The sequence below is a fragment of the Hyperolius riggenbachi genome, chromosome 8, assembly GCF_040937935.1.
Source record: "Hyperolius riggenbachi isolate aHypRig1 chromosome 8, aHypRig1.pri, whole genome shotgun sequence".
Taxonomy (NCBI): domain Eukaryota; kingdom Metazoa; phylum Chordata; class Amphibia; order Anura; family Hyperoliidae; genus Hyperolius; species Hyperolius riggenbachi.
The window spans coordinates 84,908,108-84,936,050 of NC_090653.1; the positions used below are offsets into that span (position 1 = coordinate 84,908,108).

The following is a 27,943-nucleotide window of genomic DNA, read 5'->3' on the forward strand; positions in this document are numbered from 1 at the left end:
ATTTTGATAAAAAAAACACAAATAAATATTTATTAACAAACAAACAAACAAACACCAGGGGGGCAATCAGACCCCACCAACAGAAAGCTCAGTTGGTGGGGAGAAAAAGGGGGGGGGGGCACTTGTGTGCAGCCTTACAGCTGCAGTGGCCAATTTTACAAAAAAAGGCCTGGTCTTTAGGGGGATTTAACACTGTGGTCCTCGAGTGGTTAAGGGGTTAAAATCAAGGCATTTGAAGTGGTTAAAAAAATAAAATGTTTTTTCAATTTTTGAATTACAATTTTTTTATACACTTTCAGCAATTGCATTTATACATATATAATGAGTCATCTTGGCTCCTGCCTGTCACCATATAGTGCATGACTTGGGCACCACCATAGACCGTGATGTTAATTAAGGCTATAGCCACGTAGGGGGGAATCACTGTAATTCAGTTACAGACAATAGCTGGACTGTGAATTACGTCCATAGAGGGACACATTTGGTTACCAGTAGGGAAGTACATTTGTTATATTACCCTACTTTGCCTAGCACAGGGAAAACTTATCTTGGCCTCTCTCCGAGCCCAGCTCAACATTGCCGGAATCATAAGCACTCCATGACATATTGATTTTTTCTTTTTACCTTTAACGACTTGAGGGCCAAAGAATTATACCTCCAGTGACCAGGGCATTTTTTTTACAATTCAGCACTTCGCAACTTTAACGGTTTATTGCTCGGTCATACATCTTAGCACCCAAATGAACTTTACCTACTTTTCATCTCACCAATAGAGCTTTCTTTTGGTGTGTAACGATTGTGGAATCGTCTCCGTGGTCAGCACACCAGACGTGCGCTGACGCGGCGGATTTCCTCCACAAACGTATTATTGCGGACACCCAGGCTAGGTGCTATGCACCCGCAGAGGGCAATTCCTACCGGCAGATGGCGCTGTGGAGTGCAGGCGAACACAGCCGCTGCACAGCCACAGATGCCAAATGGGAATTGTACAGATCCGGGACAAGGTACAATCAGGCAGGGCTGGATAGCCCACAGGGAGCAGAGCAAAAGGACAGAACCAATGTGTGCCCACCAAATTAGTCGCCACCCAGCGACGGCGAACACACAACGGCGGAAACGAAGTAGGAAACGCAATCGCAAGAATGGCGATTGCCAATAGCGACACAAGACTGAGCAGGACAGAGTACAAGGGTAGCAAAGGCACAGCAAATCATACAAAGAGAAAGATAAAGAAAATAACAAATGCTAGCTGAACGCGAACACCGCACTCATTCGCAACCGTGCACGCGTTCGTGCGCGGTCTCCGCGTGTTACGCACAACAGAGACAAGCACGCCTAACTAACCAAAGACAGATAAACACGAAACAGAGAACGCGAGCGCTTGCTTAACGGTTACCTCACCGAGCCTACAGCAAGCGTTTCGAATCAGACAAGACAGACACACGAAAACAGGGACAAGCGAGAGATAGGATCCACAGCACTAGCGAAAAGTGGCTAGCGCGATCCAGGTATAGAGTAGCAGAACAGAAGGATCCCCAGCGCGAGCGAAAAGTGGCTAGCGCGATTCCAGAAGACAGAACAGAAGGATCCCCAGCGCTAGCGAAAAGTAGCTCGCGCGATCCCAGGAGACAGAACAGAAGGATCCCCAGCGCTAGCGAAAAGTAGCTCGCGCGATCCCAGGAGACAGAACAGAAGGATCCCCAGCGCTAGCGAAAAGTAGCTAGCGCGATCCCAGGAGACAGAACAGAAGGATCCAAACACACGGCAGACAGAACAGATGAGGTAGGCAGAAACAACCGCTGTTCCAACCTACACTCCAGACTCAATCAGAAGGATCCACAGCCGCTACCGCTAGGGCTTGTGCGATCCAAACACAAGACAGACGGAACAGGCAAAACAGATAATGCAATCCTAACTGCACTAGGGAACTGCCTAGTGCATCCCCACGAATTACACTAAGATAACTTCAACAAACGAGAATGGCTGACACTCCAGCAGTGTCCATCAGGAACAGACCATGGAAGGGAAATGTCCAGCAAAGCATTCTGGGAGCAGAATGCTTTTATAGTGCCAGTCATCACAGGAGGCAGGTAACGGATTTGCATGACTAATGTATGCAAATCCCTCAGCAACACAAGCTGCACAACTGACAGAAGGTCTCCTTTCCAGAGTCCTGCAGCAAGCAAACCTAAACGATGGTCAAAAGGCTGCCTGCCTGCGCAGGCATCTGAGCGGATTCTCACAGTACCCCCCCTCCTAGGGTCGAATTCCAGACGACCCTCAAAACTGATATCTCCAAACCACTCTAACAGAAGACTCATGAAGGTCGGGGCAGCCCGACAAGGTCCAATTCCAGAGTCAGTCCACCCGAAACCGACCTCATCGGAAACAGAAGCCACCGAAACATGCCCATCAGTACTACCAGTCTCAGTATAACACCCATCAGGACTGTGACCGCCAGAGAAGAAGCCATCAACACCCTCCAGACAATACCCACCACCTTCCAAGGAGCGTCCGAAAATACCAAACCTGCCACAATACCTGTTCGAAGTGTCCCTTACAACACAAAAGCCACCGTTGATCTTATCCAGGGTACCAAGCAAAATCTCTCCCGGAATCTCCCAGAACCTTTTGAAGCTCCACAGAGATCCCAAGAGGGTAGAACAATCACCAGGCTCACATGGAGAATTACCAAGAACCCCCATGGAACCAATGACAATTCTGGATTCAAAATTACGAGGACACCCATCAAGATCAAGACTTTCAGGGACCACTTCTGGGCATGCAAGCAGGCAGGCCATATCAGAGCAGGTCTCCACCGAGGAAGCATCTGAGTACACTGGTAACCGAGGCACACTTGGGCTTTCTGGGTCACAGAACACACTGGGGTACACCAGCACAGGAGAAACCTCAGGACATGTCGGGGAACTGCCAACCTCAGAGTCCGGCACGTCAAGACCAAAACCAGTACCGGGCAGAGAAACATCATGAGTGGAGGTCACAGGCACTGGACTTTCAAAAGAAGACTCGGATACAAATTCAGAAATTTCTGTGACAATAATATCATCATTGACTACACAGGCGTGGAGCTCCATCAGAGCTGAAAAGGTAGCCAGCAAGGCAGCAATGCCTACTGAAGTGGGCAACACCTCAGAAGGACTTGGGGGGCAGGAGACGTCTCCTACAAGTTCTGCACCCTTTGGGAGGAACTCGGAGATCTCCAGGAGGTCAGACAGGACCTCAGGAACATCCTTTTTCAAGTTTCCTAAGAAGGATTCTGAACTATCCATGTTACAGGGCAAGGCTTGAACTTTATTTTGTGAACCGGGCAGATGTCCCAGGGAAGGTTCCACCATAAACTGAGACTGAATTTCATCATCAGGACAGGGATACACAGAAATATCTAGTGAAACTAACTCTGGCTTTCTGAGTTTCGTTTCACTGCAGGGAAATTCCTCCATAGCAGTCAAACCAGACTGCAATTCCAAAATAGCAGAGAAACAGGTAACAATGGTTGCAATACTTGGACCAGCCTCTAGGGACACTGCAGGAGATTTTAAACAAGGTAATATTGGCTCATCCAGATTACTGGGTGGAGAGTCAGTACTTACTTCAGAATCAGACTCGCAAATGTCAATGCGAGTGGACATAATGTCTTTATTCATGATACAGGGCAGGCTCAGAGACATCTTCTCTGGACAGAGCAAAGGTGCTTCAGTATCAGGTTCACAAAACCAAAGTGCTGTCTCATTCTTAGACTCGGCTAACGATGTCGAATCCGAGGAGACAGAACGCAAAATTTGCGAATCCACAATCGCTTTAGGTTGCGAAACCGAACCCTCCAAAGACAGGGATCCTGAGGTCTCCAGGCTGGATTGCTGGATCTCAGAAACGCCAGCTGACAATGTACCTTTACAAACGTCACCTGAATGACGTACACGTAATTCATTCAGAATCATTTTCCACATACAAATCAGCGGACTCACAAAGTCAAATTCACACCCCTTTTTTTCTCTTAAGGCGGAAGCATAACTTATACATGCTCTCAAGACAGATTCACTTCTGGCAATGTAGTACTCACAAAACGACTCTGCATCGTTCTCCAATTCATACGCCAACGCTTCGAGCTGTTTTTTCTGGAACGGGGGCTCCCATTCACACCTGACTAGGTCTGAGCATTCATACTGAACCATGTTAGGGGAAGTTGTGACAACAACATGAGGAATCATATTAATTTTACTCTTGAAACTGCATAGTTTGGGAATTTTCCCCATAGCAAGATCATAGATGGAGGATCTTAAAGTAGTACTGAGAGAAGAAGATCTGTTTTTACATGACAAGGGATCACACAAATCATTGACAAACCTGACACACACACGCCGATCACAATCGACAGGAACATCTGAGAAACCGGCATCAGATCGCACAGATTTAACCTCTAAACAAACGGGAGAAACTCCATCAGAATTCACGCAGGTGTCCACAGTCGAGGCACACCCATTCATTTCAGGTCGCACAGTGTCCAAACTCACTTGCTTTACCCCAGAAAGACAGGAATAATCATGTGACAATGGTGTCTCTTTATTGGAAATAATTGGTTGGTGTGTGTGCAATTCGTCCAAAATAGTCTGCCACACATAAATCACCAGATCCACATCACACTCATCACATTCATCAGAATCGATCAAAAGGTACATAGAGTCGAGACAATCATTCAGGTCATCCGCGCTCTTTGCGATATAAAAATCGCAAAAGGCTTTCCAATCGAAATCAAACTCTTCCAACAAGGCCCCAATCTCCCATGAGGCAAATGGCGGTTCAAACAACCCAATATCTAGGTAATCTCCATATGGGTTGGGGTCAGGAACGAGGACAGACTTTTTAACTGCTTTAATGTAGTGTGCGATCCTACCTATAATAGGATCCACATATGCCTTTGCCTCAGGCAATGACATCTGAACAAAATCGAAGGTTCCCTCTGCCCTGGGAATTTTGGTTTGGCTGGACATTCTGTAACGATTGTGGAATCGTCTCCGTGGTCAGCGCACCAGACGTGCGCTGACGCGGCGGATTTCCTCCACAAACGTATTATTGCGGACACCCAGGCTAGGTGCTATGCACCCGCAGAGGGCAATTCCTACCGGCAGATGGCGCTGTGGAGTGCAGGCGAACACAGCCGCTGCACAGCCACAGATGCCAAATGGGAATTGTACAGATCCGGGACAAGGTACAATCAGGCAGGGCTGGATAGCCCACAGGGAGCAGAGCAAAAGGACAGAACCAATGTGTGCCCACCAAATTAATCGCCACCCAGCGACGGCGAACACACAACGGCGGAAACGAAGTAGGAAACGCAATCGCAAGAATGGCGATTGCCAATAGCGACACAAGACTGAGCAGGACAGAGTACAAGGGTAGCAAAGGCACAGCAAATCATACAAAGAGAAAGATAAAGAAAATAACAAATGCTAGCTGAACGCGAACACCGCACTCATTCGCAACCGTGCACGCGTTCGTGCGCGGTCTCCGCGTGTTACGCACAACAGAGACAAGCACGCCTAACTAACCAAAGACAGATAAACACGAAACAGAGAACGCGAGCGCTTGCTTAACGGTTACCTCACCGAGCCTACAGCAAGCGTTTCGAATCAGACAAGACAGACACACGAAAACAGGGACAAGCGAGAGATAGGATCCACAGCACTAGCGAAAAGTGGCTAGCGCGATCCAGGTACAGAGTAGCAGAACAGAAGGATCCCCAGCGCTAGCGAAAAGTGGCTAGCGTGATTCCAGAAGACAGAACAGAAGGATCCCCAGCGCTAGCGAAAAGTAGCTCGCGCGATCCCAGGAGACAGAACAGAAGGATCCCCAGCGCTAGCGAAAAGTAGCTAGCGCGATCCCAGGAGACAGAACAGAAGGATCCCCAGCGCTAGCGAAAAGTGGCTAGCGCGATCCCAGGACACAGAACAGAAGGATCCAAACACACGGCAGACAGAACAGATGAGGTAGGCAGAAACAACCGCTGTTCCAACCTACACTCCAGACTCAATCAGAAGGATCCACAGCCGCTACCGCTAGGGCTTGTGCGATCCAAACACAAGACAGACGGAACAGGCAAAACAGATAATGCAATCCTAACTGCACTAGGGAACTGCCTAGTGCATCCCCACGAATTACACTAAGATAACTTCAACAAACGAGAATGGCTGACACTCCAGCAGTGTCCATCAGGAACAGACCATGGAAGGGAAATGTCCAGCAAAGCATTCTGGGAGCAGAATGCTTTTATAGTGCCAGTCATCACAGGAGGCAGGTAACGGATTTGCATGACTAATGTATGCAAATCCCTCAGCAACACAAGCTGCACAACTGACAGAAGGTCTCCTTTCCAGAGTCCTGCAGCAAGCAAACCTAAACAATGGTCAAAAGGCTGCCTGCCTGCGCAGGCAGCTGAGCGGATTCTCACATGGTGGTATCTAATTGCTGCTGCACTTTTTAGTTTTTTTTTTTTCTTTAATTAATTACTAATAGACCACAATTTTTGCTATTTTCTTCTTGTACTGTGTTAGCCATCAGTAAAAACAAGAAGTTTTGAATCAGGATGATACCATTTATTGGCTAACTTAGAAGAAAAGCAGTAAGCTTTTGGCTATGAAGGCTTTATTAGACTGGTTCCTGTATACAGGAATCAGTCTGATGAAGGGTTCATAGCCATAGGCTTACTACCGTAGATACTTGCATATAAGCCTCACAAAAAGCCACAAAAATGTGCTCAAAAGTACCCCCCCTCGGCTTATATGCGAGTCACTGTCCCCCTGAGTCCCCCCTGAATGCCCTGCAGACTAGTTATAGTGTCCCCCGGCTTTGTCCGTGCACCTCTGCGGCAACAGAGTGTGCAGCTAATACTAGTAGGACTGACCTGAGGTGCAGCAGAGCGGAGAGAGCAACATCGTCTCTCTTGCCTCTCTGCCTCGCTCGCTATGTCTCAAGGTGCCACTAGATGGCGTCATATGGGACACTGCAAGCTGTGAGAGAGGAAAGGAAATCCCCAGAGCTGCACGTGACGCCCCTGCTCTCTACGATCTGCTACACCGCAGCCACTAGGGAAATTGTCACAGCGGGGAGCACCCGCTCTGCTACACCACAACCACCACTGAAATTGTCACAGCGGAGAGCCCCTGAGGAAACGGCACCTCCATTTGGAACTGTGTGTGCATCCAGCACATAAGGGAAGTGACGATGTTGCTCTCTCCACTCCACTTCACATCAGGTCAGTCCTACTAGTGTTAGCTGTACACTCTGTTGATGCGGGGATGCACGAACACAGCACACAGTAGAGTGCCCTTGATAAAGCAACGCTTTCATTTCGAATTGTGCCAAGGGGATACACAGCAGTGGGGTGCGCCTGTCACAGGGACCTCATATTTAATGCTTCATTTTACTAATGATAGTGTACAGGGAGCAGGCAGAACATGCAAGGCACAACTATCTATGCACCAGCAGACTTATTCAGATACAATTTTTGCATCCTGAGCCACTTATTTATGCAAGTGTGTCTCTGTACTGCTCCTTGTATTTTTAAGCAAGGGGCGCATTCTTGCGGGGTGACAATTTTTATGCTGCGGAGCACTTGATGAGTGTGTGTGTGTGTGGGGAGGGAGGGTTACATTGTCACTATTTACATTGTCACACTATCAGTGCACTATATAGAGGCACCTGTGATTGTGGCTATGCTCGCCTGCCTTCGCTGTGATTACTACCCTCGGCTTATGTGTGAGTCAATCAATTTTATCCCTTTTTTAGGTAAAACTTGGGAGGTCGGCTTATATGGGAGTCAGCTTATATGCGAGTATATACAGTGCTTTTCTTTAAATGTAGCCAATAAATGGTATCATCCTGATTCAGTACTTTTCACATGTGAGCAGCCATGCTTTTCTAGGTAAGTTTATTTTGGGAAATTAAGTCCCAGATATTTCTCCAGCAAGCATGGAGCTGGCAGCAGAGTGGACCCTCCCAGCTAGAGAGTGCTTATCATTCCCCAGCTCCTTCCTGTGTGGCTGACAGATTAACTCTATGGCAGGCACGGCAGCTCAAAAGAATGTTATCATTACAAGACTGAACTTAGCTGCATGTTGCCTACACAGAAAAAAAGAGACAGAGATAGGAGATAGGTCAGGGGAACTCACAGGCAGAGACTTACTGCTGCCCCTCCCAGTTCCTCTGACTACTTCATGTTCAATTGAAACAAATGGCATCCCTCTTAGTTCAGTTGTCCTTTACACGTCATTGGCTACCTTTTATACTAGTATTCATAATTTTGACTTACCACGGCCTTTGGTGAATCGGTCTATTGTTGGTGTCTCTCCTCGAGCACCAAAGACATCATTTTGATCAACCAGGGCTTCTTTGAAAGCTTCATATCCACATATTACAATGACAGGCTTTGAGCCAAAATAGAGAGTGTACACTGGCCCAAACTGTTTCCACAACTGTAACAAATGACAAGCATTAATGATCTCCATATACTTTATAACCAGCTATAACTATCCATTCATTTAACTTGACCATTTTTGGACCCCTGTTCAATGAACTTCTTTTCCTAAGTGATATTTAACACCTCATCAATAAAATGCCTTTCAACTACTTACTGCATCAGGTGCAGTATAATCATGGCCTGGGAAAACTTCACTTGAAGTCTCAGGGCCGTGAATATACGTCTGCAGTGGCTGGCAGCCACTGCCCGCTCCCGGCTCGCTACCGTGACCGCCCGTTAGTGGGGAGAATGCACTTTCCATTCATTAATCTAAGTCCCTGAGTCAATGAACTCCAGCATCTATTAGATTCCTGCTTCATTGTATCTTCCTGGCGTTACAGAACCATGCATTTCTTCATGTACTTATGTAAGTGAATCGGAAAAAATGTGTGAGGACATCTTGTGGCCAAATTGTAAAATTACATCAAAATGCATTTTATTAAATAAAAATCCCAACACTGACATGTAAAATTAACTATTTCCCTCCCACACTCTCCCATAGTACCCCAAAAAAAATTCGTATAGAAAAAAAATTTACATACAAAAAAGTTACCTTAGGGACTTAACTTTTTTAATAGTTATGTCAAGAGGGTATTGTTGGTTTTTAAATTTTCAGGCTTGTAATTAGTGATAGACACAAAACTGAAAAAAATGCACCTTTATTTCCAAATGAAAAATATTGGCACCATACATTGCACTAGGAAAATATTTTAAACGTTGCAGTAACCGGGACAAATAGGCAAATAAAATGTGTGGGTTTTATCCACAGTAGAATGTTTTATTTTAACACTATTAGGGCAGACCCACACTATAAACTCTTTTCTGAGCGCTTTGTGATTGATTAGCGCTTTCTGAGCATTTTTTTTAAATCTCCCCCATTCACTTTTTTATTAAAATCGCAGGAAAAATTGCATTAAAATTGCTGCTATCGCGTGATCATTTTTACCGTGATTTTAATGAAAGTGAATAGGAGAAATTCTTAAAAAGCGCTAATCAGTCACAAAGCGCTCAGAAAAGCGCTTATACTGTGGATCCGGCCTAATGGCCGAAAACTGAGAAATAGTGATTTTTCCCCCCTATTATTCTAATTAAAATGCATTTAGAATAAAATCATTCTTGGCATAATGTACTTTCCAAAAAAAGCCTAATTGGTGGCAAAAAAAAACAAGATATAGATTATTTTGTTGTGATTTGTAGTGATTAAGTTATTGGTGAAAGAATGGGAGGAGCGCTGACAGGTGAAAATTGCTCTGGTCCTAAAAGGGTAAAAAACCCTCAGTGGTCAAGTGGTTAAGCCACCAGCAAATGTTCAAACATTTAGGAACTGCCATAGACTTCAGTGGGCAGGCAAATTCTAAAAACCTATTGGGACTTTTTCTGGAAATTCTGGCCACAAAAGTGATGGAAAAGTTGTTTCAAGTGACCTAACACCTGAACAGTAGCATGCCAGAGGGGGATACATGTCAAAAGTCCCACAAAAAATTATTTAATTGAATGAATTGAACGATCAGAACAGATCATTTGAGACCAGTAATAGACAAAAATCTCCTAAGGGACGGTATCAATCCAAAAATAAATTACGCTTGGCCCAATTGTTGGTTTACAGTTTTGGGGGTTAGTCCACCACTTATCCTCCTTTTAAACAGTTTTTAAGCCTTTTTTTATTACCATTAGTTCCTCGTGCTTTCAAAGTTCAGTTTATCAGTTTTGGTGGAAGGTTGGGTATCTGGTATTCCCCTCCTCCCTGCCTTTTAATTTGAGTGTCAATACGTAGGGAACTATCTGGACACTCAGTGTGGACAACTTGTTTTCTGCACCCACTTGGTTTGTGGTTTCCTTTCAGGTTACCTGCCTTTGTGAGTACTCAACACTTTACATCTACCCAATTTGGTGTTTACATTACTACACTAAGGGCCCTTTTACACTAGAGGGATTTTTCGGCGTTTTAACGCCACAGCCATAGTTGGCGTTTTCCAAGGTAAAATAAAAGTCCATAGACTTTCATTTTACCTTTCAAATCTAACGCTGCGTTTTGGAGCATTGCGTTTCAACGCTCCCAGGAGCTTTTTTAGGGCTGACCGCGGCGTTTCTCTTTACAATTCATAGTAATGTGTTGGCGTTAAAACGCCTTGAAAACGCCTGCAGCCAAAACGCAGCGTTTTAGCCTTTTACCGCTGCCTGTAGTGTGAAAGAGCCCTAAAGGAGGTTCTCAGTTTGTTTATTCTCTTTCTTTTAGTTACCTTGGTCCTCTCTTATATATATGAGGCACTTTAAAGTGGACCCAAATTAAAAATACAAGATTTCAGAAATAAAATCGATTTTCTCAATTATAATAATAAATAATAAATACCAGCCTTTTTTCAGCTGCATGATGACAAATATAAAATATTTTACATTTATTGGAGGAACCCATCCCTTCCTTTCATATTGCCAGGACAGAATCCTGCAAACTGGTGGAGTAGATGGTGTCCAGCAAAGGAGATATTGCTAATGGCTGCCACCTGTATAACCCTAGTTATGAAAAGAGAAGGGTGAAAAGCATGCACTGAAATGCTCATAGGCTTGAAGGAGTGTTTATTTATCTTGTATCAGAGTGGTGCAACTAAATATTTTGAAATAAAAAAATGTTTGGTTTGGGTCCGCTTTAAGGGCACACTATACAGAACACATGTTAAATATGGGTTTCTTTTATATGGGTGATACTATATATAGAGCACTATAAATGGAGGGCAATATATAAGTAAGACATTTCCATGGGAGGAGGACACTATAATGAGGGCCCTATAAAAGGAGTGCCACATAGCATAGACATGGAATATGATATGTACTAGGATACTATATTTTTTATGTACCCATGTTTGTTTCTTACTCTGTGCAGCACAACAAAATATTGAGATACTGTGTTATACGAATAGTTATAATAATACTAATAACAATGATAAAATACAATTCCGCTTAAGAAACATTTTCCTCCTCTGTATGAAGTCTACTGGTAAATACCACAGTTAAAGGGATCCTGAAGTAAAATGCATCACAACCCACCTCACTATGCGGGGTAGCGGGAAAAAAAGGCACAGGACGATGGTGGACGAAAAGGGCGCCGCCATAGACTTTAATGCAATCATCGTTAATACAGTGAAAAAAGCAGAAAAAAGGGCGCCACGATAAATATCGTTAACAACGTTAGAGCATTATAGTTTTTGAAGTAGTTATCATTTTAGAACCTTGCAATGTTATAGTTTTTGTCATATTATTTAGTTTATATGTACAGATTTTACGTTATCAAAGATATTATTGTTTCTTGGTGTAAAAGGGTGTTTCTGCAGAGGGGGTGGTTAGAGTTAGGCACCACCCGGGCGGCGCTTCGTTTTAGGCAACACCAGGGGAGGTGGTGAGGCACCACCGGGGGGTAATTAAGGTTAGGCACCACGGGGGGGGGGGGGGGGGGTAAGTAGGGTTAGGCACCACCAGGGGAGTGGTTAGTTTTAGGCACCACCAGGGAGGGTTCTGTGTGAGAGTAGGGTTGGGTTAAGCTCTATTGTTGAATTACGTACTGATTTTTAATGTTAATATCTTTTCATTATTTCCTGTCTGTAATTACAATGGTATTTATCGCTAACCAAGTTTGACAACCATGTCTATCGATATTAGATTTTGTTATCCACCATTCTGTTATCAAGCCATGCCCTTTTTTCACTCGCCCTTTTTTCGTGCACGCCTCTGCGGTGTTACTTTCCACCATTATAGCGTTAATATACGCAGTGTCATTTTCCTCCAATATAGCATTACCATAGCAACACACGGTACGCTGGCAGCAATTTTACTGCTGATTTGTGCACCAGGTCCATAGTTTTTTTCCGAAAAAGGCTTAGGCTGAATGCTCACCTCACAAGGCAGGAGGATGGATGCCAGTGATGTCCCACAATGACCAGCGCACTCTGATCCATCTTCCTGTTGGTGGAAATGTGCGATGTTACGCGACTGCTCACGATGGGCATAAATGAGGATTCAAGCGATGGCGGTACTTTGCATGGGAGTTGTCGGGGATCTTAAAGATTTGATCTGCCATGATGGTCGTTGTTGCCACACATCACCAAACATTGTTCACGTAATTGCATGCCTGTACCTACACCTGGAGATCATGAAAATGGTCGCTCACTGCTCAAAAAAAATCACCAGTCTGAAAAATCGTGTACTTCTGTACTTCTCACTTCCGATGGAAAACAGAAATAAGAACAAAGGAGAAAGCCTCAATAGGTCATTACTCATTTTTAAGAGTTCAACAAACATAAAGAGCTGGGATGGAAGCCAGTGAGTTTGATCTGCAAACCTAGATATTAAACAATATGTTTACATGAGTAAGGTATACTGCACTTGATCATAAAGCAAAGTAGATCTAACTCCAACAATACAGTTTTAAGACACTTCATGCACATCTTACCTTCATGAGAGAATTCACCAGCGCTCCTCTTTCTATGTTCAGTAAGTTTCCAATCAGCGGAAGTGGGGTTGGACCTGGTGGGAAATTTCGATTCTTGTACATTGTGTACCATGTTGAGAAGATGCAACAGCAGATAGAGATGAGTATGATCAGCAAAGCTAACATCTCTGTAAGCTGCGAGTGGGAATAAACAGGAGTCTGATCTAATGCTTACACTGCAAAGAATCTTGGCTTTCTACAGGGGTGGGAAGGGCTGAGTTGGAAATACTCCATATAAGCATATTTTCCATGTAAAAGTGTTTGTACAGTTTAAAGGACAAGTTTACTAAAGATAAAATGTATTAAATCAGCCACATTTCTCTCCTGATTAGTAATGCATTTATAGGGCAAGCGTAAGCCTAAAGAGATGTGAAGACCAAGTGGCTGACTTTTGCTTGCAAACATCTCCCTTCCACAAAAGCTTATATACTAAAGGTACACCAACTCTGTATTCTCTATTCACATCTTTGTGCAAAATATTTACTCCCATGACTTAAAGCTCTTATATAAAGTTATTCATTATTATGAATCCTAATTAATTGGGTTCATAACCATAATCAGGAACCATCTGTCATGAACGATCCGGAAAGTCGTGCGTAATCGCAAACGATTTCTGTATAGTCCAGCAAAACTAATGTCAGTTTCACTTTTAAATGGACTTAAAAGTTTTTTTCTCAACAGGGGGTGCACACGCCCATCTTTTACTAAAAGACAGCCCACCAAGTCAGATTTTATAAACGTCTGGTCCCTCAACGACAATGTTGTCTTCCAAAATTCCATCGACAAAGAATTTCCTCTAGGCATGCGCTCATGGGAGAACCGAGCGCATGCTTTGTTTCAAGGACTTTTTGGTATCAATGCCTGCAGTTGAATTGGACTCCCTAGGGTGCTACTCTACCACTGGTGAGATCCATCCACTAGTGCATAGGACCAGAGGAGGAGAGCGACCACCCAGTTCCAGCGTGTTCCAGGATACCTAGCGGAAACGGGTTTTTCCGCAAGAATTGTCATTGGTTGCAGAAGTGCAACCTACCTTTGTGAGTATACATTACCCACATTACAAGCCATTACTTTGTTTTAACGATACTGTGCCATAAGGGCTCTCGGTCTCATCCCCTCCATTGGCCAAAGACCACAGTGTGGTGATCGCCGAGGACCTGCATAGAAACTTAGTTACTGAAGCACTCAGGAGGATGGCCTAGGATGCAGCGGTGCTTATGGGCTGGAGGAAGCAGCGGGTATTTATGCAAATAGTAATTAGTAGTCTAACCCGATTTATCTGTTAGCACTCGGCTGAAAGGAATTCACCGACACTGACTCAGATGTGATTATCAAAGATTTCTTCGTGACCTAATAGTGGTCTCTGGTAACTTCACTCAACCAGTAACACTTCAACAATACTATACACTTCCCTTGCAAATCATAGGTCAAAATAATACAATCTTCTCCTCTTCACAGCTGGTGCACCAGTAAAAGCTGCGGAATAAAAAGGTTAAGTTACATAAAAACTTTGATATGAAAGTTGAGCTACAAAAGGTCTTTTTGTACAATCATCAACCACTTTACAATACAACACCATTACTGAGGTATAGGGGCCTGGGCAGGGACAGGTCTACTGAGCAATTCAGTTCCTAAACAGTCTCAGTCCCTTTTAGCCAAGTCCAAGCTATATTGCTCAGCAAAACCCTGGGGAACTTGTGACTCTTTTCAATATGGTACTGAACAGTTTCCACAGTTCGTTGGTTGGCAATATGGCATCCAAAAGAATGTCCACTCCACTCACAAGATTTCCCAGACTCATACTTTTTACACTGTATCTCAACTCACTATACTCTCGAGCACCACCTGTTTGGATAGGGCTTCCCAAAAAACAAAGAAAATAAAGAATAAATCAAACAATCAAAAAGGGTTAGAGAAACAAAAATAAATAAAATAAAGCACAAAAGTGACCAATACACCCAGCTATACCATCAACATCACCCTCCTACAATATAACTCTTTTTATATGCAATTTGAACTCCAGACTGAATAAGCTCTAATTTTGTTAAGTTGCAAACTTGTAAATCCAACTTTGTAGACTCTTTATCTCTGTCAGATGTCACTCCACTTTTCACTGTAGTTCACTCTAGTAACATAAGATGCAGTGAAACTCCTCCTTTACTTCTCCTCTTTAATGCTGACAGGTTAACAGACGTAGTTATCTCTCATTGACAGGTTCTCTTTATCTCCACGGCTTTTGTTACCTTTCTCTCTCTCTTATGCCGTGCACTTAGGTAACACATAAATCACACTTTGGTTCACTTCATATATCAGACTTTCAGTAACACTACAGAACACATCAACTTTTAAACTGATGACTTGAACTGATGACTGAAAGCAGGTCGACAGGAACAATGTCTTTGCATCAAGATCATTGCGAACGGTCGGCTGTGTACAGCAAGGTACACGACACCAGCACGAAATACAAATCTGCATGTAACAACATACCTCTCACCTGCTCCAACCTGCACCACAATGTGTGGAAAGATGATACAAGTTGTAGGCACCTATGCCCCAAGTGTATCATCATTTTGTTGGAGGAAATGTGCCTCACACAGGCTGGTGGTTCAGATATACGGTAAGCATATAAGCTGCTGGGAGGGAAGATGGGAAATTTTCTCATATGATGCATCAAGCAAGAGCTGCTTGTAAGTGGTAATGTGGCTTATTGCTCAAAGCAGGAGTACCACACATACATTGTCGCTGTAACCGAAATAAGACACCAAAAAAAATAAGAAACTCCTCCAATATCATTCAATGTACAGAGCAAAAATTTGGCACACTTACAACTCTTGGCAACTTGAATGGAACAGGACATGGGTAGTGAATTGAAAGAATCATGCCAGATGCATAAACAGTGTCCTTCAGCAGCATGCTCAGCCCAACAAGCAAACATAGAAAACAATTGTGGGAAAGGAGCAGGCGGCACTGTGGTGTACAGGGACGGATTTATGGGAAAGCCCCAAGGCCCAGGACTAGGGCGCTCTGTAATGTCCCTCTAAACCGCTTGCTCCGTCTCCGCAAGTCTTCAGCCGGCCTCCCTGCTTTGCTCTGACTGTGTGTGCAGAGCAGCAGGTCAGGTGGGGGCGGCCGCGAATGCTAGGTACGAGAAAGGGGAGAGAGGATTGAAGAGACGTGCGGCGCCGGTAAAGTGAAGCTGCCTGGAGCGAGAGTGAGCGAGCCTGCAGCAGACTCTCGCTCTCAAGTCCTAGGCATTTCAGCTACTTCTAGTTTCGGGAAGTGGGCGCATCACTTAGCCTGCTGTCAATCAAGCCACGTGACATCAGTCGCCTCAGCCAGGGAAGTGGCTGGATAATGTGCCTCTGACACAGGAGACCTGGGTTCAAATCTCAGCTCTGCCTGTTCAGTAAGCCAGCATCTGTTCAGTAGGAGACTTTGGGCAAGTCTCCCTAACACTGCTACTGCCTATAGAGCGCATCCTAGTGACTGAAGCTCTGGCTCTTTGAGTCCGCCAGGAGAAAAGCTCAATATAAATGTTCTGTGTTTGATATAGTGGATGGGAGGTCTCGCGGTGCCGCTGGGGCTGATGGATGTAAGAGATCCAAACTACAGTACAGGCACTGAGGAGATCGAGACCCCTTCCCTACTGAAAAAAGTTAATCTCCTGCGCACAGCCCTCCAGCCTTCAGGGTGTCTGCTCCTTTAGCTTCAGGCTGTGCTGTAAGTGAACATAACTTTGTCTACATGTATGCCTTCATGTAAAATACTGGTGATATTTACTGTGTCCACTCTTCCCCTTATTATATATGGTAATGATAATTATATATGGGGGGTTTCTTACCAGTCCCTATCCTCTGTTTTTTGCTGTGGCCCCCTAATGGTCTGCTTCTGTCCAACGCTGACATGCTCTCTGTCATGCTGAGTCACACTTTACTGCACATGTGCAGTCCTGGCTGCGACCAATTGCACTCCCGTGGCAGGGATCATTCTATCCATGCGCAGTTTGCTAATGCAATAACTGTGCCGCCATGGGATTTCGATTGGAGGCCCTCCAGAGATCGCACATGCACCCTGACACGCAACTGGGCTGGATCACGGACTCCACAGCGGGACAACGGATGTGATTGGGCGGGTGGCGATCAAGCAGACGGGCTACAGGGGGCTTTAGGAAGTCCCAGGTAAGTATAAATTTAGTTCCTTAAAAGTGTCCCTGAGAAAGGGGAAAAAGTTCTATTTTACTTGCCTCGGGCTTCCTCCAGCTACTCATAGCCTTAAAGGTCCCTTGATTTCCTCCCGGTCTGTTATGTTGTGTTGCTGTCACACTCCAAAAGCTTGCCCACTGAACCATCCATGGGCTACTGCACATGCGCGTCCTAGGCTGTGCACCTCCTAAGTTGTGCTCCTGCCGATAGGAGCATTCTGCACATGAGTAGAATGCTCCCAGCCATGGGAGCACAATCAAGTAGATGTGCGACTTGGGACGCACATGCGCAGTAGCCTCCAAACTGGGATCTTTTCGAGCGTGATATCAACACACCGGAATGGACCGGGCGAGGACCAAGGGACTTGTACTGGAAAGAATATGGTTGGGAGAGTGAGGGGGAGGGGGCGGCGGCTTGTGACAGTGGGCCTTGGGTGGAAAGAAGTACAAATCCGCCCTGGTGGTGTACTTAGGTCCAATATACTGTTTATTCCCAATATGTGGGATGAATAAACAAATTGTTAAAATGGAAACACAAGCAGTGGGGTGCACAGGTGGGTGCCATTGGAAAAACTGAATAGCTAGCAGGGGAGGACTGGGACCTTTTGGCCTGGGGGGACAACACAAACTAGAGGCCCGTTTCACGGCATCCCCAGCCTAAAGCCATATCTTTCTTGTGTGCAAATCCTCAAATTGTGATGACTAACAGCCCCAGCCACACACACACTATGTACCTGATGCCTAACCCCATTTCTCCGCACAATCTACCTGTCTGTGTCTGATGCCTAACCTTAAAGGAGTTATCAGGCTTTTTTTTTTTTTAAATGAAAATAAGTGCTACTTACCCAGGGCTCGTCCAGCCCCAAGCTCCCAGCATGTCCCTTGCCGCAGCTCTGCAGTCAGCTGTTCACTGCCGCTGCCTCCCAGCCCCCGGCGATGACGTCAGGCCAACTGCGCCTGTGCAAGCGGTGCTGTCAATCACCGCCACATGGACCAGAGCGTACTCTGCAGACGCAGAACTACTGCGCCTGCGCAGTACACTTCGGTCCAAGTGGCGGTGATTGACAGTGCTGCTCGCACAGGCGCAGTACAGGCCGACATCCAGGTCGGACTGGTGCTATCGCCAAGGACTGGGAGGCAGCGGCAGCGAATGGCTGACTGCAGAGCTGCGGCGAGGGACATGCTGGGAGCGTGGGGCTGGAGGAAGCCCCGGGTAAGTAGCATTTATTTCATTAAAAATGCCTGATAACTCCTTTAAACAACCCCCCCCCCCACACACACACACACACACACACACACACACACAAACCTACCTACCTGGTGATGCCTAACCCCACTCCTGCCCACCCACCATACAAACTACTTGTCTGACACCTACTCCCCCCCCCCCTCCAACTACCTGTTTGACAGTGCCTAACTGCCTGCCTCCCCCCTCCCCTGCCGCCAATCACACCACAAGAAGAAAAAACATTTCCCCTCAGGCCAGGGTCAGAATGGGGATGATTATCACACAAAAAAAAAAACTCAGAGGGCACTGGCCTGGGCAGAGAATTGAATTTGACAGCAGTAGCAGGCAGGCAGCAAAGTGTGAGTAACTCAGTGACAAGAAGGGAGAAGAAGTACAGAAACAAAATTTATAAAAAACACCTTCTCCTCTGGCAACCTGGACCCGACCTCCTCTATCCTCCTGTCTCCTCAGTCCTACACCTCCTCCTCCTCCACAGCAGCAAGCAGCTATAGGTGGCATCTCCAACTCCCAGCCCCAAGAGTGTCCGACTCCTCCAGCCAGGACAGCCAGCCAGCCACTCGTAGCCGCAGCTCCAGGCCCCCAGCCCCCCCAGCACAGAAAGCTGAAGAGTGAGACAGCTCACTCCGACGACACCTCAGGCACAGCAGCACAGGGGAGGACTGTGTCCGACTCCTCCAGCCAGCCACTCGTAGCCACAGCTCAGGGCCCCCAGCCCCCCCAGCACAGAAAGCTGAAGAGTGAGACAGCTCACTCCGACGACACCTCAGGCACAGCAGCACAGGGGAGGACTGTGTCCGACTCCTCCAGCCAGCCACTCGTAGCCACAGCTCCAGGCCCCCAGCCCCCCCAGCACAGAAAGCTGAAGAGTGAGACAGCTCACTCCGATGACACCGCAGGCACAGCAGCACGTTGCGGGCGGCAATGGCTCCAGGGGGGGTGCGGAGTCAAGCAGTTTCAACCCACCTGGGGTTGAAACTGAGAGGACCTAAGCTATTTGTGTCCTTGTGCCGCTCACATCCACCGCAGGCGCAGCCACGCACAAGGGCACACCACGGCCGGCCGCCTCAGCCCCTTCTTTGATTGGATACTTCAACTTGCTGGGAAATATCGCGCGAGGTTGCGATCCCCACTGCGAACCTGTCACCTGTGGTATGTCTGCGGCCGCTGCGTATAGCAGCGGCCAGCCCTAATTACTTAAGATTCGGGCAGCCCGGGGGGCAATTGCCCCCCGTCCCCCTGGGCCAGTCCTCCCCTGATAGCTAGGGATCTGTTTTTCCACTGGGCACTCACCTGCTCACACCACACCGCTTATGTTTCCATTGTAACAGTTTAAAGCAGACCTGAACTCATAACGTCCTCTCTGCTAAGATAGCAGAACAGCATAGTATCTATTAAACAAAAACATTTCTTTGTTACAGCTGATACAAATCCTAAAATAAATCTGTGCAGTTTCTACTTCCTGATTCATTGAAGAAGACATATTGTTAACAGCCTGTGCCATCTCTGCCATAGCAGTCATGTGACTCGGGGAGAGATCAAATAACAACTTGTGATTAGACACAAACGAAGGGGAATTAAACAGGATAAACTCCTTAAATACATGCAGGGTGCATTTCTCTATGTTTTCCTTCTGTCCTGTGCAAGAGTTCAAGTCCACTTTAAGGGGCACCACGGTGGTGTAGTGTATAGCACTCTCTCTTTGCAGTGCTGGGTTCCCGGTTTGAATCCCAGCCAGGGCACTATCTGCATGGAGTTTGCATGTTGACTGTGTGGGTTTCCTCTGGGCACTCCAGTTTCTACCCACATCCCAAAAACATGCAAGTTAATTGGCTTCCCCCTAAATTGGCTAGACTACGATACATAAACTACACGATACATACATACTGTAGACATATGGCTATGGTAGGGACTAGATTGTGAGCTCCTCTGAGAGGGACAGTTGAATGACAAGACAATATAGTCTACAGCACTGTGGATGATGTCGGCACTATATAAATACTTAGTAATAATAATTAAATGTGTCACATGTTAGGAGTAAATAGCATATTGGACCTACTTATCTCACAAAAGGGAGTACATCTTTCACATTTTGTAAATATTTCATTATATCTTTTCATGAAACAACACTGAAGATATGACACTTTGATTCAATGTAAAGTAGTCAGTGTACAGCTTGTATAACAGTGTAAGTTTGCTGTCCCATCAACTCAATACACAGCCATTAATGTCAAAGCCGCTGCAGAGCCGGATTATCCACCAGGCAACAGAGGCAGTTGCTTTGATCTAGTGAAAGGTCAGGGGCCTGGCAGCCTCAATAAAGATTTATTGCCCCTGTTGATGTAACTCTTTATGGTCCGTTAAAAACAAAGTCTTCAGTAATGCTCTCTGTAACATTGATAATAAGACACATACAGACAGTGTTTCCTCCTGTATCACCCTCCTCCCCCCCCCCCCCCCCTTAGTTTAGCTGGCAGACACAGGCTGGGGTCTGGAATTACTAATTATTTCTGTCCAGCGTTCTCCACTAATAAAAATGTTTTGAAAACAAACAGCAGATGCTGCTTGCTATGGGCTATGGAAAACACATATGCGATTCTGCCTAGTGTGTTCCTACCCTTAGTTTTATCACCCGAGTTATATCACCCGTGGCCACAACCATGCTCAGACGTGAATCTTGTTAGCTTGGCACGCTGTGGCATTACCCGGCAGCAAAAAAAGATGCAATTTGCAGAGTGTGAGCAGAGGAGAGCAAAGTTTCTATTACAAGGGGGAAGGGGGTGATTTGGGGCTGGTCTGGTGTCTTGTGTATTCAGATTTGTTGTTGTAAGGCAATGTGAAACACTAGGCTAACTGATAAAAGTGCAATTAGAGGGTAGGCAAGCTGGGAAATATACACAGCATGATGCAGAGCTTGCCTGGAGGGCCTGTGGGCAAAAATCTGTCTGGTCTTCGCCCATTGTTATAATGACTGCATGTGTGGATAAGGAGTAAAACAAGTTGAAACGTTTTTGACAGTCCCTAGCCTCCAGGAGGGCTGCTTTCTGACTTGTGTGAGAGACTGGCAGGGACAGGAGTCCTATTACAGGCAAGTAGCCTTTGTGTGATGTGGGACTGCAATGTGAGATGCTCCATGTCAGGCTATTCTTAATTTCTCTCCACTCCTCCTGTTTCTGGGCTAGTGCACGCCAAAATTGCAATAGCAATCGATAGCAATTTGCGAGTGCGATTTTGTGAAGCGATTTTGAGAGCGATTTTTGAATGAATTGCTCCAAAAAATGCAACATGCACCATGTTTACGAGTTTGAAAAAATCACAACTCTTCTGTGGGAACACCCTCATAAGCGCTTTTCAAATCGCTCTTGGTGTGCACCAGCCCTACCTCATTCACCTTTGTTTCCCTCTTCCCCTAGTGCTGGGTGTTTGTGTCTTCTTGTCATACAGGAAAGCTAAATGAAAGTGCAATCTTGGTGAGGCAAATGCCTTCTTTCCTCTCTTTCAGCTTTTCTCTCTACCACCCCCTCCCCCATAGTTACTTTTTTTAACAAGTGCTTTATTTGGTGACAGCATATAAAAAAAATTCAATATTTACCCTAGGGACTTTGCTTTTTTAAGGGCTCTGCCCCTGACACAGAAGACCTGGGTTTGAATCTCGTCTCTTCCTTTTCAGTAAGCCAGCTATATTCAGTAAGGAGTCCTTGGGCTAGACTCCCTAACACTGCTACTTCCTACTGAGCGTGTAGTCCACCAGGAGAAAATAGCAATATAAATGTTATTTGTCTTGTCATGAGGGTATATTACTGTTATTTTGCAAATAAAGAAACACAAGATGGAAAAAAAAAACATATATAAATAATAAAATATTGTCAAGATACATTATACTAGGACAGTGAGCTGCAAACTTGGCTCTCCAGCTGTTAAGAAACTACTGTTACACATTCTATAGATGTGGATAGCGGCATCCGACATCACGGCAGCTCCCGCTGCGGCGTCTCCGGGCCTCCCGCCAGTGTCAGGGAGGTCCGGTCTGTTCAGGGACGTGAGCGAGAGTCAGGCTCTCGCGCGCACGGATCGCCAGCGTACTTATTCTTGTAAGAGACGTGTGTCAGCTGACCTTGTGGTCAGCTGACAGCTGCCTGCCCAATCCTGCACTCTGATTAGTTGGGCTTCGGGGGCGGCGCTGTTTGAATGATCCACAGTATATCAGGACCTGCTTGTCATTTGCTCGGTGTCTGTTGTTGCGAAAACTTCACAGTGATAACTCTCAGACCTTAGTCAGATCCTGGTGTGTTTGAAACGGCAGGACCCCGGGGATTCACACATAACTTAGGATTATTACTATTGTTATTGTATTGATTATTTCCGTGTATGACCTTTTGCTTGAACCTCTGATTTCTCTCTGCCTCCTGATTCTGTACCAATCTGGGACTTGTAGTTTCTTAACCCTCTGGGCGATATAATTACATCGCCAAGGAGGGGGCGCAGCACTTTTTTTTAAATTTCCTATTTTTTATATCATGTAGCGAGCCCTGGGCTCGCTACATGATAGCCGCTGCGCAGCGGCATCCCCCCATCCACTCCGATCGCCTTCGACGATCAGAGTAAGCAGGAAATCCCGTTCAGAACGGGACTTCCTGCTGGGCTTCCCCGGTCGCCATGGCGACGGGGCGGCATGACGTCACCGACGTCATGGACGTTGTGACGTCAGAGGGAGTCCCAATCCACCCCTCAGCGCTGCCTGGCACTGATTGGCCGGGCTGCACAAGGGGTCGGGGAGGGGGGGGCTGCGCGGCACGGCGGGTAGTGCTAGCTGCGTGTAACAAAAAAAAAATTATGCAAGTCGGCCCACCAGGGCCTGAGAACTCCTCCTGCGCGACATACCCCGAGCTCAGCTCGGGATTATCGCCCAGGAGGTTAACAACTGGAGAGCCAAGTTTGCAGATCACTGGCCTAGGCTAAATATGACTGGGAGGGTGGGGCAATGTAGCATTATACATAGATATATTTAGATGTAGGAAGTTTTTCTGAAGCTGAAAGGAGGATATTTAATGTGAAACTAGATATACTGGATAATGCCGTACATTCTGCTGTATGCTATTACAGTGCCCCTTTAAACTATAAGTTACATTTAACTACATCTGTGTCAATGAAAAATTAACCGTGATTAACTTGAGGCATGAAATACCTTTCAAGCCCTATGGATTCCATGATTTCATTCTATGGAAGGACACATGGTCAGAACAGACAGTCTCCCGTGATACCCTGTATGGTCTAGATATTACTGAATAGAATATTATAAAGAAAGAATGCAAGGTGTTTAATAGGATCAATACATTGCTATTATTATGACTATGCCATGCCTTTACTTCACACATATAACACATATATCCTTCTGTACATTATTCATAGTTGTTACCTGGCAGGGTATGTTTTTTTTGTTATAGTTCATGGACCACTATCACAAACGTAAGATTAATTTTGGCAACATAATTTAAGGCAGCATTATATTCTCAGCAGTAGTGGATTTGGCAAGAGGTTGCTGATGGAACAGACCGTGTTTATAGAAATTGCTTTATATACAATAATTAAATGTTTATAGGTAATTAAACAGAAGTCAGAAAAAACTGGAGTCTGAAAAATCACATAAAAAACATGAACAAAAATGTAACATCGCAGCAAAAAAATGTAAGGGACAAACCCCAAAAACTCACAGAACACGGTATCGAACATGTGCGACCCCCCCCCCCCCCCCCCCCCCCACACACACACACACACAGACACAGAAAATCAAATGCAGAATTGGCATGGATAAGTCTATGCATTGCCTTACTATTTTATATCCATTTTTAGATAAAGTTGTATAGTGTTTTTTGCTATGATTATGAAATAAAATAGTAAGATGTTTACAAAATCTAGATTATAAACCAGTTTTATATAACAAACACTGGAACCAAGGCAGATGTGAACAAACTGAACATGTGATTAGTGCTCGCGTGAACTAAAGGACATGTCAAAGTCTATAGCAGCATTCAAGAAGCCGGCCATTTTTGGAGCAATATCAGATTCTGTGAATTCAGTTTTTGAGGTCAGAGTGAACTTTTGCAGGATTGTTGTAAGGAAGATAAACAGTTCCATGCGGGCTAAGCTCTCCCCAGGGCAGATACGTTTTCCTGGGGAAAAAAAACAGTTTACAAGATTTAAAACAGAACTAAAGTCCTTCTGGACTAATAATCATTGGCGAACTTAAAGGCGAACTTCAGCCTAAACAAACATACTGTCATTAACTTACAGTAGTTATGTTAATTAAAATAGATAGGTAATATAATATCTTACCCACACTGAACAGGCAAACGTTTGTGATTTCATGGGGCAGCCATCTATTTGGTTGAAAAGAGGTGACAGGCAGCATGAGACACAGTTCCAACTATCCTGTATCCTGTGTCCTGATCACCCCACCCAGATGCGCGCGCTAGACTTCAAATCTCAAATAAAAAATAAAAAAAAATTGCGCCAAAACACCAGAAGGAGAACAACATCAGAAATCCCTTCATGCTTTGCACAGCATCAGGGGAAAAATGCCCAGACAGTTTTCTTCTGTGCAGCTAAAAATGAGGCTTGGGTAAGAAAAACAAAGTTCTGATGCTGTGAAACTGTTAAAGAAACACCAAGCCTTTTCAGTGCTGCTGGAGGTTCACTTTAAAGGAGTACTGTAGGGGGCCCTTAGGGAAAAAGAGTTGAACATACATGGAGCTTCTAATGGTCCCCCGCAGACGTCCTGTGCCCGCGCAGCTACTCGCCGATGCTCCGGGCCCTGCCGCTGGTTACTTCCAGAATTTGCGTCTTTAAAGTCACAAATCACTGCACCTTACTGCGCCTGCATGGCCTTCTCTTCACTCCTGCTGAGAGTAATGTGCAGGCTCAAGTCATACTTTGCCTGCGCAGTACGCTCCCCTGACGTCAGCGGGAGCAAGGAGAAGGCCGCACAGGATGTCTGTGGGGGACCATTAGAAGCCCCAGGTAAGTCCAACTCTTTTTTCCCTATGGGCCACCTACAGCACTCCTTTAACCTCCTTGGCGGTAACCCCGTGTGTGACACGGGGTAAGCCGCTAGAGGGTGCCGCTCAGGCCCTGCTGGGCCGATTTACATAATTTTTTTTCAAACATGCAGCTAGCACTTTGCTAGCTGCATGTTTGGTCTGATCGCCTCCCCCCCCCCCGCATACCCCTTGCGCAGCCTGGCCAATTGCCGCCAGGCTGCGCTATGGGGTGGATCGGGATTCCCTGTGACGTCACAACATCGGCGACATCACTCTGTTCGTCGCCATGGCGATGGGGGAAGCCCTCAAGGAAATCCCGTTCAGAACGGGATTTCCTTATGGGCAAGCGGCGCCGGCGGCGATCCGTGAGTACGGAGGGATGCCGCAAGGAGGGGGGAAGCATGTGGCTAGCGCTAGGCTAGCTACATGCTACAAAAAAAAAGTTGGAAAAAACCCTCCCGCGGCCGCGCAGCCGCACATATCATACCGCCAGGGAGGTTAAAGGAAACCTGAAGTGAGAGGCATATGGAAGCTGCTTGACATACAGTATTTATTTTCTTTTATACTATGCAAATGACCTGGCTGCCCTGCTTATGCACTGCCTCTTCTACTTTTAGCCATAGACTTCTGAACAACCATAGTTTACCACATCCTCCTCAACACCACCACTGGACGCTGGGACCCTCTTGAATTTTGTGGCTGCACTCCCATCTGTGAATGATGCAGGCGCACTGTGCAGGCGCAGGATGCCTCATGCCTGTGCAGTGGCACAGAGCTTCTTGGGCTTGTTTTTTTCACCGGGCCCAAACAGCTCCGTGTGCCACTGTGCAGGTGTGAGGCATCCTGTGTAGTGCAGTCACGTTTTTTTCACAGCCTGAGTGCGGCTGCGCATAGTCTTCAATAAGCACTCATTGAAGAGGAAAAAAATTGGGGGTGCTAAAAATTGCACCCGACAGCAGGAAAAAACACAGAGACAACAGGGGCCCGAATGGTGCAGTATGTCACAGTAGTGGGAAAATATTGTAAGAGTGAAGGTAGATTATACTCACAAAGGTGGGTTGCAGAAGGGCAACCAACCACTCTCGGCAGGTGGAGATGTACAAATCCGACTCCACTCGGGTACCAGGCAGAGCTGGTGGTGGTCGCACTCTTAACCCGCACAAAACAACAACAACCTCAAGTGACCTGTAAATGGTCCAAGAGGGAAGTTTCCCCTCCTAAAGGAGTGCGCCTTATCTGCAGCTACTTGGCATTGCTATTTGGCCTGGGGAGGTGGGCAGGTACCCACGAGGTGCGTTGCCAGTGCAACAGAAACCCTTCTATTAAGTGATTTTTTTCTTTCTTGAGGTAAGCCACCTCACATTTTTTTCATTTTATTTGTTTTTGAAGTATTTTATTACTCCTAGGCGCCTCTTTCTGCTCTACCTCATTAAAGAGGTTCAGAGGGTCCCAGAGCTGGATCAGCAGAGGTGAGGGGATGGGATGGGGGAAGGCTTATCCAGAGGCTTGCCTCTACTGAGGTACACATCTATTTACGGCACCTTTTTTCCTTCAGGTTCCTTTTTTAGTGGACCTGAACTCTTGCACAGTGCACAAGTGTAATTTGGTCTCTCAGCTGTGTCAGCACACGCAATGGCGATTTGCATACGCGATGCACTTGCATTGCAAAATTGCGGTAAAAATCATTCCCGAACACGATTGCGCTTTTGGAAAAATCGAATTGCGGTAGTGAAAGATACCTACCGCAATGTAATAGAGGCAACTATAGCGATTCAAAATCGCTAGTGTTTTGTAGGCATGGTTGGAAGAGCCCATTTCCGTTTCCGGGACAATTCCGCATTCCGTCATACTGAAATTCCGCTACCGTTTCATTCCGACGGTATACCGGTGCTATTCCGCGGAATTCCGATGTATACGGAATTCCGTCGGAAAAAATTTAATCTCTCTCTCTCTCTCTCTCTCTCTCTCTCTCTCTCTCTCTCTCTCTCTCTCTCTCTCTCTCTCTCTCTCTCTCCTCCTCCTCCTCCTCCTCCTCCTCCTCCTCCTTTCCATCCATCCACAGCACTTTGCTGTCTCAGCCTTGGGTGCTAAAGGACCTTGTCCCACCTCTACTCTACATGCTAAAGCTGGCCTAGCATGTACCATACTATCATTATGATCAATTCAAAAAGTACAAATCCTTAATCATGCTACTTTTTCTATTGAATTGATCATAATGGTAGTATGGTTTATGCTAGGCCACCTTTAGCATGTAGTGTGGTTCATGGTCTAGAGGGTAAGACAGATACCTACTACACACTGTGTCCTGGGTTCAAATCCCAGCTATGGTATATAAGCATGCTTTTCAAAAAGTACAAATCCTTAATCATGCTACTTTTTCTATTGAATTGATCATAATGGTAGTATGGTTTATGCTAGGCCACCTCTAGCATGTAGTGTGGTTCAT

At 45.8% G+C, this 27,943-nt stretch overlaps 2 protein-coding genes across 5 annotated transcripts in view; both read right to left on the reverse strand.

Annotated features, from left to right (window-relative positions):
* The window catches only part of LOC137528994 (cytochrome P450 2F3-like), an 80,931-nt gene extending 67,771 nt beyond the window's left edge, over positions 1 to 13,160 (reverse strand). For all 4 annotated transcript variants that reach the window (XM_068250847.1, XM_068250846.1, XM_068250845.1 and 1 more), the window contains exons 1-2: positions 12,975 to 13,160; positions 8,327 to 8,489 (exon numbers count right to left, since the gene is read on the reverse strand). In XM_068250847.1, the coding sequence (XP_068106948.1) occupies positions 8,327 to 8,489; positions 12,975 to 13,139 (328 nt within the window). In that variant the 5' untranslated portion in view covers positions 13,140 to 13,160. The remainder of the gene's footprint in view (positions 1 to 8,326; positions 8,490 to 12,974) is intronic.
* Positions 13,161 to 24,373: 11,213 nt separating this feature from the next.
* LOC137528999 (cytochrome P450 2G1-like) overlaps positions 24,374 to 27,943 on the reverse strand; it is a 47,590-nt gene continuing 44,020 nt past the window's right edge. Inside the window, exon 9 of the mRNA XM_068250856.1 lies at positions 24,374 to 24,630. Coding sequence (XP_068106957.1) covers positions 24,443 to 24,630 — 188 coding nt within the window. The 3' untranslated portion in view covers positions 24,374 to 24,442. The remainder of the gene's footprint in view (positions 24,631 to 27,943) is intronic.